The sequence below is a fragment of the Sinohyriopsis cumingii genome, chromosome 3, assembly GCF_028554795.1.
Source record: "Sinohyriopsis cumingii isolate HCF-2022 chromosome 3, ASM2855479v2, whole genome shotgun sequence".
Classification (NCBI taxonomy): domain Eukaryota; kingdom Metazoa; phylum Mollusca; class Bivalvia; order Unionida; family Unionidae; genus Sinohyriopsis; species Sinohyriopsis cumingii.
Window position 1 is genome coordinate 91,020,618 of NC_142963.1, and position 17,892 is coordinate 91,038,509.

The 17,892-nt window shown below is 40.3% G+C and overlaps 1 protein-coding gene across 6 annotated transcripts in view; it reads left to right on the forward strand.

Moving 5' to 3' along the window:
* LOC149803274 (uncharacterized) overlaps positions 1-17,892 on the forward strand; it is a 386,506-nt gene that overhangs the window by 236,979 nt on the left and 131,635 nt on the right. For 4 of the 6 annotated variants that reach the window (XM_089952942.1, XM_089952943.1, XM_089952944.1 and 1 more), the window contains exon 14: positions 13,482-14,039. The exons of the other annotated variants lie outside the window; for them this stretch is intronic. In XM_089952942.1, coding sequence (XP_089809068.1) covers positions 13,482-14,039 — 558 coding nt within the window. The remainder of the gene's footprint in view (positions 1-13,481; positions 14,040-17,892) is intronic. 6 annotated transcript variants of the gene reach the window in all.

Sequence of the window (17,892 nt, forward strand, 5' to 3'; positions counted from 1 at the left end):
AGTCCGCGGGTGGATTCTCAGGCCATCCTAGTATGGTTCTTATTGAACTGTTATAAATATCAACCATATACCCCGGTGTGCTTATTTCAATCGTCGACGATAACGTCGGTTCATGAACCGTAATAGCGATTTTTGATTCCTTTCCTGTGATCGATTTTATCCTGCGTTGAAATTCTTTATTGATTTGTTCTATTTGGTATGACCCAGTTGGTATTGTAACCTCATTCCAGTCTGGGGTCCCATCGGGCTTATTTGTCCATGCAAAAACCAGCGAGTTATTAGGTTGTTGTCCGTTAAATGCGTCTGCTCGAATATTAGGCCAACTGTGATATACTCGCAATTTTGCCAGCGCTATTTCCTTCACTGGAACCGGCGATGGGAAGTTTACACTGAATTCGGGTTTCGTTGATGTTATCGATATCATATTTGTTTGTACCGGAGTGGTATTCTCCGCGATCCGCTGAAGTAATTGAGACCCTTCGGGGTTCAGCGACATTATTATTATTCGTTTTCTTTAGTGTCTAATTTCAACAACCAGGTGGTTTCGGCTTCCAGTTGAAAATCCTCGATTTTTGACATCGCGGAGCTATACAACTGGACCATCGTGGAGAATTCAACATCGGATACGAACAAATTATCAATCGATAACGAGATCAACCCGGATAATTTCGAGTATGCGTCGGATACTATTTGATGTTTTACTGTATACTCGTTGAGTTTTTTCTGAAAACACGATGATATCTTCCTAGTGATTGCGTTGGCAACTCCAGCAACTGTTGTCATTGCGGAGACAGCGATTGGAACAGCGATCGGGGTTATCGTGGTCACCGTGGATAAAATAACACCGGCGCCAGCTACTATACCCGATACCGAGTACACGACCGCGTCGATGGCGGTTATTTTTCTGCGGTATTTTTTTATTTTTACACGGTATTGTTCGGAAAGCGTTTTCAAATTCGCGGAAAATTCTTTTGCGGTATCGAATCGATATTGATGTGACGTCGGTGATACCTCTGATTCAATTTCCTTGGTGGTCATTTTTATTTTAAAAGAGCTAGTGTTTTTAATTACTTAGATTCGCTACAAATTCCACATACCATGTAATGTCTGCCCTAAATATACTGCTATCAACGGCCTTAATCACAAACCGTTCAGTTGCGTCCTTGTCTATAATTGTTGATATTGTATTGTTAAACCCGGATGAACTCGACGATGATATACTAAACTGCATCGCCGAAATCAATGTCAATCGATAAATACCCTTAACAGTTGCGGTGATATCTACTGTATTCTGTGTAGGAGTCCAATCGAATGATCCATGCTGAATTGTGTATACTGTGTTGATGATATTCTCATGAGGGATTTTTATTTTTTCGGATTGCTCTGTTCTCAATAGTTCTTTTCTAATCGCTTCAACAGTAAATTTGATTGTTTCTATTTCCTGTCTATACGCAGTGATATCATTTATAGTTATTGTGATTTCATCCGGTTTGATATTTTTTTTACCAAAGAATTTATCAACGGCGCTATCAATCTTGTTAACATTTTTTCGTAACGAGGATAAATTGGCTGACATCGCCGTAAACTCCAAAATAGCATCTCTTATTGTTTCAAGATTTGGTTCGGTTATCGTCGTGGTTCCAAAAAAACTACTGATAATGGATTGCATACCGACGACAGATACTTGTACCCCCTCGAACTGAATTGCTTGTATGTTAAATTTGTATAATAAATTTTTTTACGAATCCGACATGGTTATATAATTGTCGCCAAGTGTACTTATTTTTCCATTTATTATCGATATATCTTCACCCGGTTTGAGTCGTCCGTCGCCGGTATACAACACGATAGCGTTCTCGGCGGCATCACGCTGTCGTATTAAAACGTCATTCAGTGACACATTACTGGATTTCAATTTACCCTGGCGGTCTTGAAATACAACTATTTCGCCCGGGTCAACACTTGTTAGATTCAACGTATCAGCGATTTCATCATCGATTAGTTTTTTTATGTCATCAGTGGCGACTGTTTCCGTGGGTTTTTTCAGCGCCGAAACCGGTCGTCCCCAAATATCAATCATTATTATCTAATGTAATTGTCTCTAAATTTCCCACTAGTGTATTCGTTTACAACCACATGAGGTGGTTTTCGCGATGATGAAATCGCCGCGAGTACGTTCAATACCTCACGGCCACATATCGGTGGGTCACTTAACTGCTGTGTTGGCAGCGTGGAATAAAAAACCGGGGCTGAACACGCCCGGGCTGAACACGCCCGGATATACCGCATGAACTCTTTCGGCGGGGCTAACCCGTATGAATCAAAATAGACGATCGCACGCGGATCAATTGCGTATGCAACCCAATGAGTTCCCGCTCCGGAGGACCCATCGAGGTTAATTATGCCGGTTTCAGTATTCCTTGGGGCCGCCGGTAATTGATCCCTCATAAAAACACCTCTGAAGTTTTTTATCGCTAGTGCGTTTGCGGCATCTATTAAATCAAAATTAGACATTGGAGTCATAGACTCAGGAGTCATTGATTCCCGAGTCAATAAACGGTTCCCGGTAGTCTTAGACCCTTTCCCGAGTACCATGAATACGGGGTTCCCGGTAGTCTTAGACCCTTTCCGGCCACGGGTCGTTTTTTTTTGTAGCCTTTCCCGGTTGCCTTCTTTAATGCCATTCCCGCCGCGGTACCAACGGCTCCTAACGCAGCCGCCTTAGCCACTGCTGGGGCCGCCGCGGCAATCAACGCTGGAATCGCAGCTAACAGCGGAAATATCCCACCGGTCTTTTCCATGTTTTTAATTGCTGCGGCTGAAAAATCTATTTGAACACCCTTTTTATTCTTCATCGCATCATTGAAATGTTTTATTTGACGCGCCGTCAACGATATCTTATGATTACCACCTGCCATCTGCGACGGCTTCAGCGTTATTGTGGTCCCGCATTGTTTAGCCGACTTTGATCGTAATTTCTTGACTTGACCATCAGTCAACTCTACATTGACGACACTATACGACATTTTATTGTAAACGCGTTTTGTGCTTTCAATTACATGTTTTCCACTGGCGCATCAACGATTCTCATTCGTCCACCAACACCTTCTAGCAGCATTGATTTATCGCTGAGAATGACAGCAACCGCTCTATAATCGGCGCCACCCGGGGCTATACGAGCTCTGAAGTGTATATCAACGACGGATTGTCTCGTTAAATCAAGATGTTCCAACGAAAAGTAATAAATCGGATACAGGTTTTTAAAATCAAGTTGTGATATTTGCAAACCAGTGTCGACGTTTTGATCACGACCCATATATGACAGCAATCGATGATACACACGTGCGACATGGTTGTCACCGTAATTAAGCTGTATATCCTCGGATGGTTCCTGTTGTCCGTTTATTCTCAGCGAAACCTCCATGACTCCTAATCGATCAAATATCATATGGCTGCGTTCTTGATTACCCAATCGTTCCCTATTCTGTAGCGCTATGAATATATGACGCGGAGCTGAAACACCCTGTTTTGATGCCAGGTGCCATGTAAACGTATCGGCGACGTTATCCTCTTTAGCATCAGTTGTTACCGCTAGCCAACTCAACAACGATTTTCCCCCCTGTTCCATAAATGCTAACAATCGTGCTTCCGTGGTAACTGATGGAGTCAGCACCGGCATCCACAATGCCATTTTAGTTAAAACAACCTTACCGGCAGCGACGCCAGCAGCACGCCATATTGCATTGTTATCATCGCCCCTTCGCGTCAGCGCGATTGTATGCTTAGCCCCATAGACAACTTTTCTGACATTTCTGCAGAATCCAAATATGTGATGGAGTGGAATCGCGCATGAAAACTGTCGGCGTGGTCCTTGCAACATTCCTACTCGTGCTGCGAATCCTAGATTGTAATCATTGTTGGTGCTTTTTATAATATTGAAATTAGCGCCTGGTCTTGCTCTGCGGTCTGGATTGGCTGCTTCAGCCTGTGGGTCAACTGCGGTATCTCTTTCCGCCAGCACGTTAACGTACTGAAGATGGTCAGCGTTATTGGTGGTGTCCTTCGAAAACATCATAGATGGGCCCGCCGATCTTGTATAATCATCCGAGTATCTCGCCAACCCAATTATCGTCGTTGCAACATCAACCTCGCGTTCTATTGATTCAATTTCTCGCCCGTCAATAAGATATCTGGCGCTCTCAAATAACGCCATGATACCGTTGTTGACGAAGCCAACTCGAACACGATGGTCATCTGCGTATGGTGCATTATCGGCGGCATTTGTCACGAGTTCTCCCTCGATTTCGATAAACGCTTCACACGGCAGAAAATATTTACTGGTATCTTGGACCTGAAGTTCAATTCGCGATCGTAGGTCGGGTTGCGCTGCATAATAAGAATAATATTGATAATCACGGACAGAATCATCCCTGCGCACTGGGGCGTCCATATCAAACGCGGGGTCAGCGGTACGCGCAAACATTTTATTATTTATCATGTTGATGTTTTCAATTGCGATTTTTTCGTCGTAAATTCTTTGAATTTAAACCACTCCCCGCTATCGCGTTCATGAGCGCGTTGGTTGCCGCATCGGCGGATGGCGAAGTCGCCAACGACGGAGTCGTCGCCAACGACTGAGTCGTCGCCAACGACTCTAGTTTTTCTTCCACGGCGTTATTTATTACTTTACTGACATTTGCAGGCATCACTGTCGTTGATGGCATTACCGGTGGTTTCTGTTTTTTTCTCCTGGATTTCACCAATGACATTAGTTTGTCTCGCGCGGCTGAAAGCGCCTTTCCGGCAACATCTCCAATAGCACTAATTCCCTTATCACGAATAACATCAATAGCCTTCATTCCTAATTGTTTGGCTAACGGCGCTACTTTTGGAGCCATTCTTGTAAATAACCCCGCAATGGTGCTACCGAGACCGTCTCCATAGTACGCGTGGTAAACAGGCAATCGCGAGTTTACCACGTAGACGAGTACTGGTTTATCATGGTTGTAGTGTATGATCATCCTTATTAAAAACACCAGTTTTCCAATTAATCATCCACGAGTTCGTCTATGAGCGTTCGATATGCATTAATGTCCATAATACCGCCTGCAAATAACCGCTTGCAAATATCAGCGGCCTCATTGATTATTTCCGTAGAGTTATTTCCGGCTCGTTTTCCTCCAATTAGTACCTCTAGCCGTGATATATCACTGAGAACACTACCAGGACAGGTAACGCCGTAGGATTCTTTACCAACAGAGTATCCTTTTCCTTTTTTTGGTGTTATACTCTTAACTTCCTTGTGGAATGCATCGTAATCGGATTTACTACGATGTGGTAATGCATCTTTATGTTTACTTGCTAAATACACTATTCTTGCCCAGTCCTTTAACGACTTTATATTTTTCTCGTAACCGCTATTGATATGCTTCTTATCTCGTATGCTCTTAGCAAAATTGTTGGCAGCAAAATTAATTAATTCTTCCCTGTTGCTGAAGCCTCTAATTTGATCTATTGTGCTCTTCTTGAGTACAATACGGGGTATATTCCCTTCTTTTTCTTCCGGTATTTCTTCTTCTGGTGTTTCTTCGGGTATTTCTTCTTCTGGTTCTTTCGCAGTAGCACCTAGTTCTTCTTCGTCGGCCATTGTAACATAAGGTTCTTGTGGTTCGGTTATAGCGAGTGGTGGTGGCCTCCGTGTTGCAGCAGCCGCTATTTTTGCAGGGAGTGTTTCTAAAGACCTTTTTGTTTGTTCGGTCTGAGCCGCTATCTTTTCAAGCGCACCAAGAACGGGTACAGTTGCCGCCGTAACATCTTTGGTCGCTTTAGTTACCGGGGCAAAGAGTTGTTCGCTTCCAACAGTAAAATCGGTTTGTAGTTGCTGCCGCGTTTGAAGTTGTTCTCGGACCCTGTCTCGTAACGGTATAAACTTTTTAAGCGCTGCTAGCCGCTCTCTGGCTAGCCGAGTAGTAAGTGATTCGCCTACCATTATTGCAATTGCGAAGCAATTTCTAATTTCTCGCCGGAGTTTTCGTCTATAATCCTTCTAATGTTTTTGATCTTACTAGAAATCTCCCGGCGTCGTTCATAAACACGTCCGAGTTTTTTTCGTATTATTTCAACGGCAGTAAATAGTCCAATGAATGCATTTGCGTCATTGTGGTACAAGTTTTCATTAATCGTATGTTGTAATCGTTTTATAAAAAAGTACTCGCGGGCCAGGGTAAAACGCCCCCGTTTCGACTGTTCGTTAATAATCTCATAATCGGATAATATTTTTTCACTGTCGAGACCATCAGATAATTCAATTCCTTGATTTTTTAATTTTGAAATCTCAGTTAATATATTATTGATGTCTTCGATATTCATTATTCTTATAAAACATCTTGTTTTTAAATAAAAAAAAATGAAAACCCCGTGTATCAATTCCGAGGTGTTCATACTTTGTTTTCTTCCGGAACGGACAATTTATTGTCAGCGCCGGTGGCCTTGTCAGCGCCATAGGCGCCGGTGACTTCGTCACTCGCTGATATTTACATATGAAAATCGAATTCTGTGTCCGGTCCTTTTTGAGATCGCTGTTTGATATACTCGTTCTGCAACAAATCGTACTGAGGCCCTACAAATGTCGAAATATTTTCCTGCCGCATGCATGGAGTGAAATGTTTTTTCCTCGTGTGTTGATGTATTAAACGATTTGACACCTCTTGCTTGATTTGAACACTTACCAGTTTGGCCTTTTTTAATATTTTCGCTCTGAGAGATAGCTTGCAGATTACACAGTCTGTTATCTTGACAATTAGAATTAATGTGATCAATAACGAGGCCATCTTTGATCAATCCGTTAAACGCTTCATATACCACCCTGTGAACAAAATACGTCTTCTTTCCAGCACTAAATTGCAAATACCCCCGATTATTCACGGTACCAACCGGCTTCTTCAGTTTGCGGTTTCTAACAATGCCGTCGCGAGATGCCTCGTAATTGACGAGCACAGGATGCGGCTGAAATTCTTGGTTCATTTGTATAATAATACTACTTGTCTAATTTATTATTTGGTTTAATTATAAATCTTTCAACGTAGTCCTGGGGGGTTTTGATGACGGAGTCTGCGGTAGGGTCAATGACGGCGTTTTTAATTCGCTTGTCATAATAGCGTTTTAGTTCCCTGTATCGCTTTCCGCCACAATTGATACACAACTGCGATTTTCCTCTTACACCGACGTGACAAACCAAGCACGGGAGGGGGCCAAGAGAACCATTACGAACGCTTTGTAAATGATACCCGCAGAATTCACCTCTACATGATTTATTGCACGGGGTTGTCGACCCAATCATCAACCATTTGCAGTGATTCATTATACTATATTCTTTCATTTAAATACTTGTTTTAATTATATGGATGAGTTCGAGAGATTAGCAGCAATTAAGCCCCGGAAAAATATTAAATTCAATCTCGATAGAGTCCTCAAGGACACACCAAAAGCGTTAATAAACGATAAAACCCTGTTGAATAAAATACGCGATTGTATCAATGAATTCAAGCGTGATGGCGCATCTCACAGTTGGTCAACATTTCGAATTGATGGCATTGTTGATGCTACCATGAACGACAACCGCGCAGCAATGATAATATCACAACTTGATGGTAAAAGATATTTCTTCAGAGTAAAATTCATTGTCCGGGTGGAATCAGGTAATTGGATCATACGTGATAAATTTGAACCAGTTCTCAGCGACAAGAAAACAGTCACTGTCAGCCGCGACTCCAAGCCGGGGTTGTTAACCGGAATTGATAGACCATACTATGAATGAGCGTATCCTGAAACAGCAGTTGTTTATGGAATATACCCGTTAAATAAGAAACCTGATATCGGAAAACTGAAACCGATGAAACAGTCAACTGGGATAAATTGTGTAGCAGAACGAGTAATAGAGCATTTTACAAATGCGTGTCGAGGAAACAAATTGACTGATTTACGACGTAGCAAAATCAACCAGTGGGAACTAACCGTAAAAGAGCGTGGAGCAACCATCAGCGACATAGCGAGATTAGAAACATCGCTGAGATTTCCAATAACCGTTACAACGATAACCGGTGAAGTATTATACGAATCGAAGTATAAATCGAAGGGAGCCCCAATCAAAATTATTGATCATAACGAACACGCATGGACGCCCGCGATCACAATATTTCCACGGGATAGAACAGTAAAGTATATACCCGAAGAATTCTCCAAGGACGGTTTTCTCGCGGAGAGGAAACTATTTGATGCTATTGCCTACTTGTGTAAAAACGACCCTGTATCAGTGTGGTTACTTCGCAGCGCTGAAAACGATGCGGATACCTTTGATCAGTTTGTAAGACCAAACGGCGAATTATATCGCACTGAAGCGTTTCACAACAGGATGAAAAAAACCGCCATAGAATTTGAGGAGCATGATGAACAACTGCTAACAAATTGTTTTACGATTCCATCGGTTGTAGCTCATGTTGCAGCAAGGAAAAATGCGTGGAGACCAACGCGCAGGGAATTTCTACCGGATGTACAATCCAGTTGTTTGGAATACTATCACGGTGGACTATGGAACACTGAATACAACCGCGACGCTATGATCTCGGTTGATATGGTTGCCTGTTATCCAGCGAGTTTTCTCGGGTATGGATCCGCCGCTGAGTATTTCAAACGATTTGGACACCCCAGACATGAAATGACTCGTGTTGCTATTAATGGACCACTGCCTGATTTTGATTTAACCGGATTCGCTCGCATAGTATCATTTGAATTCGCGGCAGGACTCCATCGCTGTTGCTATATTTGGATCGGTAGACACATGGCTGAAAAGAGATGGTTGCCAATAGCGCTGCTACGGTATATGATTGATTGTAGCATGCTAGTTTCGTTGATTGTCAGTGACGCGATTATATCATACCGGGCGCAGACTGAAGTCTGGTTACCAGAACCAGAGCGTCTAGATAGCATAATTGATGAATCCAGAAAACACATTGATGCCGACGAGGAATATATCATCGAATGGTCCAGGAGGATATTCAACCAACGAAACCACGAGGCAAAAGATCTCGGTAGAAGAATAATTGGTAAGTTTACACAAGGTGGAAAAAACTGCGATTACAAACGATATTGCTCACGGCTGATTATAGATGACGCAGAATATGATTTCGTAATCAAGGACGCAGTGGCGAAAAATAGATACGTGAACTGCAAAACAGCTTTCTTGTCCAATGGAACAAAGTTGGGTACAGTTGTTTCCTACAGCGATGGAGACAGCCCCGCGTATCCACATTTGAGGGCGTCTATGCTGGGTTATGCCGCTATCAATTTATTCTCGATGATAAATAGATTCCCCGACACCGCGGTTAGAGTAGCCGTTGATTCATTTTATATTGACGTAGCGTATAAGGAAAACGTAGCCGAGTTTACTAGTCCGGACGAGAGTTGGGGTACATGGAGAATTAAAGAAGAAATACGACGCGATTATTCCCCGTCAGCAAATGTCATCGTTGAGAACAATTACCTACGCGGTAATAATTTATCAGAATGGTCTAATGCACCACCGTGTTCTGATCCAATTTGTAGACACAAAACAGTTTATTTAAGCGGCTGTGGCGGGTCTGGAAAGACGACTCGGGCAATTGAATTATTTCAAACGCGGGCAAGTATAATCGTGCTTACACCGACCCATAGACTAGCGCGAGAGATAAAACAACGAAATGTTGACGCCGTTACTTATCACAGCTTCTTTCGATACAGCGGCGGTGAGTGGACTCCTGATCGAATGGGTGAAAAATTTATTCCCGACATTATCATCTGGGATGAGATATGTACTGTTTCGTTAGATACTTTACAAATGTTTCTTGAGTGGTTGCTGCGCGCGAATACAGCGGTAATCATGTGTGGGGATCATGGCCAACCACCACCATTTGTCGGCGAGGGTCCACATGATTGGTTGAGCGGGTTCGTGGACTATTATGAAGAAACCGATACTGATTACCGAGCACTTGATGAACAACTGCGCGAGGTTAAAAAACTAATCAGATTACAACCGGATAGAGTTCAGTGTGAAATAATTCGCGAGGTGATTCCGGAAACGCCGTTAAATGAATTCTGGGAAACATGGAGACCAAACGATTTGATTGTAGCGAGTAGAAAGATAGTCAGAGACACACTTCAGCGGAGGTTGTTTGCGTTGCATAAGGAAAAGTTTCCAACGCGTCCAGTGCCGTTATGTTATAGACCCGCGGACACACGGCGGCAGAACATTGAAGTTGAAATCCCGGGCCCGACAAAAAAACAAATTCTCGTGCTGAATGATATCGTGCTCGTTGATATCGGTGTCGTCGAGGACGCGCTACGTGCTGATAAATCCCCGTGGACGCTAGGATACGCAACAACAATACATTCCTCGCAGGGACTAACCATCACGGACACAATTGTTTGGATAGTTGATAATCGCATCGAATGGTCAAATCTAGTCTATCTTGCAGTGTCCAGAGTACGAAGGATAAATCAGCTTCGAAGAATTGTTATTGACGGAGCCGGTGACGGATTCACTGACGAAGCCGGCGACAAAGTCACCATCGATGCAAGCGTCATTGATAGAAAACTCTCGGGTTACCGCCAACAGGATAAAAAAAAACAGCGGCGTTTTGATATTGATGCCGAATTAATAATCTCGCTACGACAACAACAGAATAATCACTGCGCGAGTTGCAATTGTATAATGAGTTGGCGTTATTCGGATAAAGACACTCGCCAATTTACCGTGGATAGGATCGATAACAGTCTCGGTCATGTCAAAAACAATGTGAGGTTGACCTGTCTTGAGTGCAATAGACGCAACGGCGCTAGTTAAGACCACGTGGGGGTAATTGAGTATCGTTAGGTATCACTTGTAGTTGCTCGCGTGTAAATCCGCGCTGAGGAGCAGTTGAATCCAGTCTATAGATCGGTGGTCTACCAGTTGATCGTGTTATCGTTGATATGTTATGTGTGGTAACACTCCAAATAGGATCGGTAGCCCTTTTTTTACCGCCTTCAAGCTCTCCTGGTTCATATAGATATCTAACAGTGACATCGCCAAGAATCGGCTTAGAAACGCTATTTATTTTTAATTTTCCGGGTATATACTCGTATTTAATCGCGTCGCTGGGCTTCATGTTGATTGCTCGGGTAATCTCGTTATTTAACGCTGCAATTACACCTGGCAACCTTTTAACCCATTCACGAGATCGTTTTTCTTGGATGAATTCCTTCGCGTATTGATATCCAAATAACCGTTCAGCGACAGTCCGATTGAATCGTTCAACAATTGCCTGATCACGATGTAGCGCAGTATGACCTCGTCGTATCGCGACGCTATGATGTTTCAGCGTTGATAAAACAGCACCGCGAAATTCACTACCGGGATCAACTTGTAATAGATTTGGCCAGCGCAGAGGGCCTCTTCGATAAATCCGCTCAAACGCAGCGGCTACTTCAGTTGCCGACTTTGTTTTTAACGGCTCCGCTTGTTTGTATCGACTCGCAACATCAACTACGGTTAGCGCGTATTTGTAACCGTTGTCATGCGGCAAAAATAGTATATCAGCCTGATGAACTTCATTGGGTACGCTGACATCAAAGCGCGAGAAGTTGATTTGTTTAGGCGGTGGTAGATAGATTTGCCATATAGCCTGTTTGGATAACCAATTAGCCGCAGTGGTCTTTGTTACCTTTGCAGCGCTTGCAAGCTTACCAATTGCGGCCTTCCCCTTCCAGTATCCTCTCGGAGAATAATAGATGGATTCCATGTTGTTATTATAAACGCTAGCGTTTTCAATTACCAGCGCGAGAAGCTCCGCTTCCAATCATTAATTTACCTTTCATAGCCGATTTTACCAACCATGAAGCCAATTTTTCTTTGACGGATTTATCAGGAATAGCATTTAACGCGTGAATTAATTTTACGTCCGCGATATGACGCTGTTGCAGATCGCTACTTTTGTAAGCAACATCATGAGCATGACACGCCTTATCGATAGCGTTTATTGGATACTCACCGGGTTTGGGCTGATTTTGATCATCGAGTCTAATATCTAATCGTGTTCCGGGGCCACAGTAGTTATATCCTGGGAGGTGTTTTTCTCCTGGATACTTTGCCCACGGTGTTCCGGGGAGTTTTGCCAATTTGGCTGCGATGTCACCTCCTCGCTTTTTTTTAAAACATCTCCGGGTCTAATAGAAATAAATCTAAATTTCTTTGTACCGCATTGTACACACTTGCCAGTAAGCGCCGATCTATTATTTCTTGTTGTAACGGTTGTCATATCATTTGTGCCAGTACGCACTCTGCACTTCACACAATATAGATCCATAATTTATGTATAGAGATATGAATATAATTGATTTTTCGGCGACTAAAACAAGAGAACCAGTTAAGCATGTTGCAGCGTTACCAAACTCGATCCGGATGATTATCATCGGACCATCTGGATCCGGCAAGACGCAATTGTTACTCAATTTAATAATGAGATGGATGAAGTGGGATAAGTTGTATTTGGTGGCTCCTAGCGTAGATGATCAACGATGCTACGAGGTGTTAAAAGATTTCAACGAGAATGCATCAGCGATCGCTAAAAAAAATGTTATTGAGTTTATTACGGATATCAATGATGCACCAGGTATTGATGATATTGATGGCGACGTTAACAATCTAGTCGTGTACGATGATGTTATGTTAGACAATCAAAAAAACCCAGCTAGGATATTTTCCAGAGGCAGGCATAAAAACACTGACGTGATATATGTCACTCAACGATACACTCAGATTCCAAAAGTAATTAGAGACAACTGTAATATTTTTGCTGTGTTCAACGGCGTTGATACACACACGCTACGAAATATTTGGCAGACATGGTGCGGCGGTGACATGGACTTTAATGTTTTTCGAAACTTTTTTAGTCATGCTCAGTCGACCCCACATGGATTCGTAACGATAAATTTACATGACCCTCGGACACGATATCGTATCGGACTTGACCAAATATTCGGTTAGTTGTAAATAATTTTCATTGTAAATAACCACTTAGCAGCAGAGGGGGCGATGACATCGACGCGGTCGTCGACGTGCTTACCGGACGCTGACGACGCTGGGGATCGACGCGCAGAAGGTGTTAATTAAACCAAATGACGACGCGACGATCCCCCAACGACGACGTCGTTTTTTTTTTACCAGGCGCTGACGACACTAGATCGTTGAGTTGCAGAAAGTAATAATTAAGCAAAATAACGATTGGACAAAATGTCCGATTCGCCCCCTCTGCTGCTCCATGTTATATCCGAATCTGCTTTATCGCGGGGCCACACTATACTTCTTTTTCTGGAATAAAATTTTTATGTGACTGCATTAACATGCTTGGTAATCATATAATTTAGCAGTTATTATTTAACAGGAAAATATATATCATTGTCTCTGTCAGTTTAAATATAGGCATTCACCAGAAATGGAGAAGACATCCTGATCAGTATGAGTACACTGTTGAAGCACATCCTCAGACATTGCCAACTAAGCAAACCAGAGATCATTTATACAGCGATTATGACTCAACTGGCAAAACATCTTCTGCCTCTGAAACAATAAGTCATTCATACAAAGACTGTCACACCACTGGCCAAGCATTTTCTACCCATGAAACTAGTGGTCATTCATTCTCACACTCTAATGCACAAATATCTGTAACTCCAGAAACCAGAGGCTATTCATGCAGAGGATATTATAACTCAGGCCAAAACTCAGCTATTCCTGAAACCAGTGGTTATTCATGTGGGGATAGCTACTCCACTGACCAGCAAACCAAATACCAAAGGACAAAGAGAGACAATGAGAAAGAGTATGTTACTGTAAACAAAGCATTCAGAAAGGATCTTGATCAGGATAGCAGTGCAGCATTGCATACTTTGGAGGGAGAACATAGGATGTCTGCATCAAAAAGAACAGTTTCTAAAGATACAAGCATGGATCACGAAAAAGGAATTGGGTATACACACGTATCTTCTTTTTCTTCTACTTCATCAAATCTACATAGAAAAGATTAAAATTTAAAAATGAAAGTATTCAGATAACCCAAAGCATATATGAAGTACACACTTTTCATAATAAAGCTAGGTTCTGATGTTGTATAATGCTTTTGTAGAAATATAGCTAATGAATGGCTTGTGTCCAGTATTTTTTAAAGTTATTAACTGTAGAATCCCATTAAATTAATCCAGTTTGTGAATATTTATATCACTTAAATTAATCCAGTTTGTGAATATTTATGTCACAATTGTTTTTGAAGATTATGATACTTTTAGAACTTAATTGGTAAAGAGACTTGATATCTTGCTTCCAGTTTACTTGTCAGAAAGAATTAATTAGTCAGATTTGAAAAATGTATGTGAACACTACATGTAATGTTTTGGCCATTCTAGTAATAGTTAAATTTTGCATAATCTGGTCATATTAATCATTAAAGTAAACAATTCAAGTTGTTCATATTTCATATTATACTTGATTATGAGAACCTTTTAAAAGAAAGAAAAAAACTAGTAACAAGAGTAGTTTAAATTTGCTCTGCATAAGCTATGCATGACGAATTGAAATAGACAAAATGATAATTGAATAAAATGCAGTCAGACTTGTAAATAGCATTCGCCCATTGGAAAAAGCCAAACTGGCTTTTGTACACAGGCGATTTCTCAATGCTGGTTCACCTTTCATTCCCTTTGAACAAATATCTTGGATCAAGTGCCATTGTTTATATTATTAATATTATTCTTATCATTATTACAAGTATTATTATTAGTTGTAGTAGTATTAGTATTTCAGGCCATTTGCATTTTGAATTTAAAGAAATTCAGATGGAAATGATGTTTCATTCAGAGATTTCTTCAAGCTTTCTGTCTTTAAATTTTTTATTTAATACCTGTTTAATTATATATACATCAAGGAGGTAACTAGTTCAACAGCTAGTATATTGCAGCTGGAGAGGGTTGCATGTCTTAGGAGTAACCGACCTGGGCCAAATATAGAATGTGTCATACAAATAATTGACAGGTCACCTTTGTTGAAAGACAAGTGATGTCTTTTAAGTTGTGCATTCACTAGTCTTCTTCTACAGTTTTTTGTTGCAGACTTTGGAATTTGCCATAATATTCCATAAAAATTTGTTACCAGCAGATATCTTAAATGAAATAGTGACTGTAGTGTGGTCTATTGTTTATTCTTGGATTAAAAAGAGTTTACTAATGATTAAATGTTTGTTGACATTTTGATTTTAAATTTTTATAGTTATTTAACGAAGATCTGGAATGTACATTGTAACTGTCTCTTTTTCTCAGACTACAATGCATGCATAAAGATTTATACAGACTTTTTCATATTCTTAAAATACTTTTGCTTGTCTGTTTATTTAGTTTACTTATCATAACAATATACTACTTATCTGAAATAAATGATCAAAAGATTTTGCATTTAAAAAAATATCTTGGAAGAACTTGCCATGATCTGGATCCTCTAACCTCTGGTAATATTATGAAGTAAATGCTGATATAAATTATTGAATACATAAAAATTCAGAGATGCTCACAGAGCATGCGATCTTGTTAATCATGCAAAATTTGTACAAATTTATGCACTTGGAAAGTGGTGATGCACAAGAACTCCCAGCCATTCACCAGTGCTTGTCGCAGCAAAAGTCAAGCCAGTAAAAATATTGTAGCTCACGTTGCAGCGTATATCTTTTCTGAACTGTTTACACATCTAGTTTCTTAGACTTGACGTGAATAGTTGTTAACTAAATTTGATTTGCACATTGGGCCCAACAACAAGCATTCTCTCATAGTCTGAATCTTCCATCAAGGAAGTTTTACAAATGTGCTTTTACACTGTGGGCTATCTAGAAGAACCAAAATAGCAGATTCCTATCATAGTTCATCTTTAGATGATGATTTCTTTGGGAAATACTGGATGATCTTAGTGATGAAGGCAATTTATTTTGAAGGTTATGAAGCATATCAGATTATTGGAGTTGAGAAAGAGTTAATGGAGATATCAATAATTGATTTTGAACCCGAAAATGGTTTTAAATATGAGTCCATTGTACACAGACAAAATCATGGCATTATGGTCAGCCCTTCACTTCAGTGGTATTTTGAAATTAAATGTAGAAAAGGCAGACAAACAAGCCAGATTGCTTTTCTTGACAAAATTTAGCACTGCACAATCATGTGCTACAAAACCATATAGCCCTAGCATTAAGGTTAATAAATCTAACAAGATTGAAATTAAGAAGTATAGATATTTATTTGATCAAAATACCTGTTTGAAAAAGTAGACCAGGTAATAATGGACTAAAAATGCTAATACAGCATTATGGAAAAGTAAATCTCTCATACTAGTCAGTAGAGTGCTAATTCAAGAAATTAAACTTGGCAGTGCTTCTGTTACTGAAGCAGACATATCCAAAAGACAATGCCTGTGAGCTGTGGAAAATTATATACAACAACCATTAAAAGTTTTCAAACTTGTTCAAGCTAGCTAAGCTATCAGCACCACTCCCTAAATAAGTCATGGGGTCTAAAAACATAGACAACATTATAAACGAGGGTGTGAGTTATCAAGGGACCTCCATAACAATATGAAATGATGCCATCCTCACTGGACATTGAGAAAACTGCAAGGGGGGGGGGGGGAGCAGGGTGAACTGGTCTGTTTAATGACTGAATACTTACTTTAAAATTGTGTTGTGAAAAAATATCAATAAAGTGCTTTTTCTCACTAATTTATTCTTTTTTATCTTTGGTCACATTTGTGAATGAGTATGCTAATTTAAGGTATTTTAATTAGATTACGTCCACCCCAAAAAATTGTAACAGTGTTTGATTGTTCACTCGAAATGAGTTGACCTGACACTCAACCGGGGCCACTAGCTCCTACACAGGTTGGACTTGCATGCCTTTTAACTTTTCATTTATTCCACCCCCTTTATTTGATACGAAAGTCTAATTAACATGGTAATACATGGAGGTCAGCTTAAAATTCAGTGCAACAATACAACAAATACTTATGCAAATTAGGTATCAGAACACTGTCAGCACTTAATTAGGTTCTCACAGAAAAGCTTGTGGACAGAGCTATTAAGGTAGATTGACATAGTTTACATTTGAATACAACAGGCAAATTGCATTTATGATCATTACACTTATACTGAACTAAAAGATGTAACTAAAACACACATTTCTCTTGATAAAACACTTATTTAATTAGTGTTTATTAATTATAGTGCTGCCACAAGTAGGTGTTGGTGACATTTTCGTTGATCGAAATGTCATTCTATACTGTTATTTTTTGGTGTAACAAAAATGTTGTTTTGAAAGAAATTTTAACAAAATATATATCATCATATTAAAAGTTTATAATTTCATAACGTTGATTCAGATTTCCAGGTCATATCAACCATTTATGTCATGGTTTCAACTACCAATTTTAATCGCAATTTTCTTCATGTTCAACAAATAAGGGTAATTTTTTAAAATACTTTCTAGTAATAAAATAGGATCCATGACTGACCCTGCATTATAAGAAGGTTTGTGAGTTATCATGACACGAGTTACCCAGAAAGTGGTGTATGTATATGCCCCTTCAGACAGCAGGCTATGAAGGGGGGTTCAGGACAGAACAATATTCATACACAGATAAGGAACAGATTAAGCTCTGAAAAAATCAACAGATACATGCTCATACAACTAGGGACAGCATCTTTTAATAATAATAGTAGTAGTAGTAATAATAATAATAATAATTAGAATTTATTTTTAGAGGGTGACTCATTTAGTTACAAATGAGCAAGT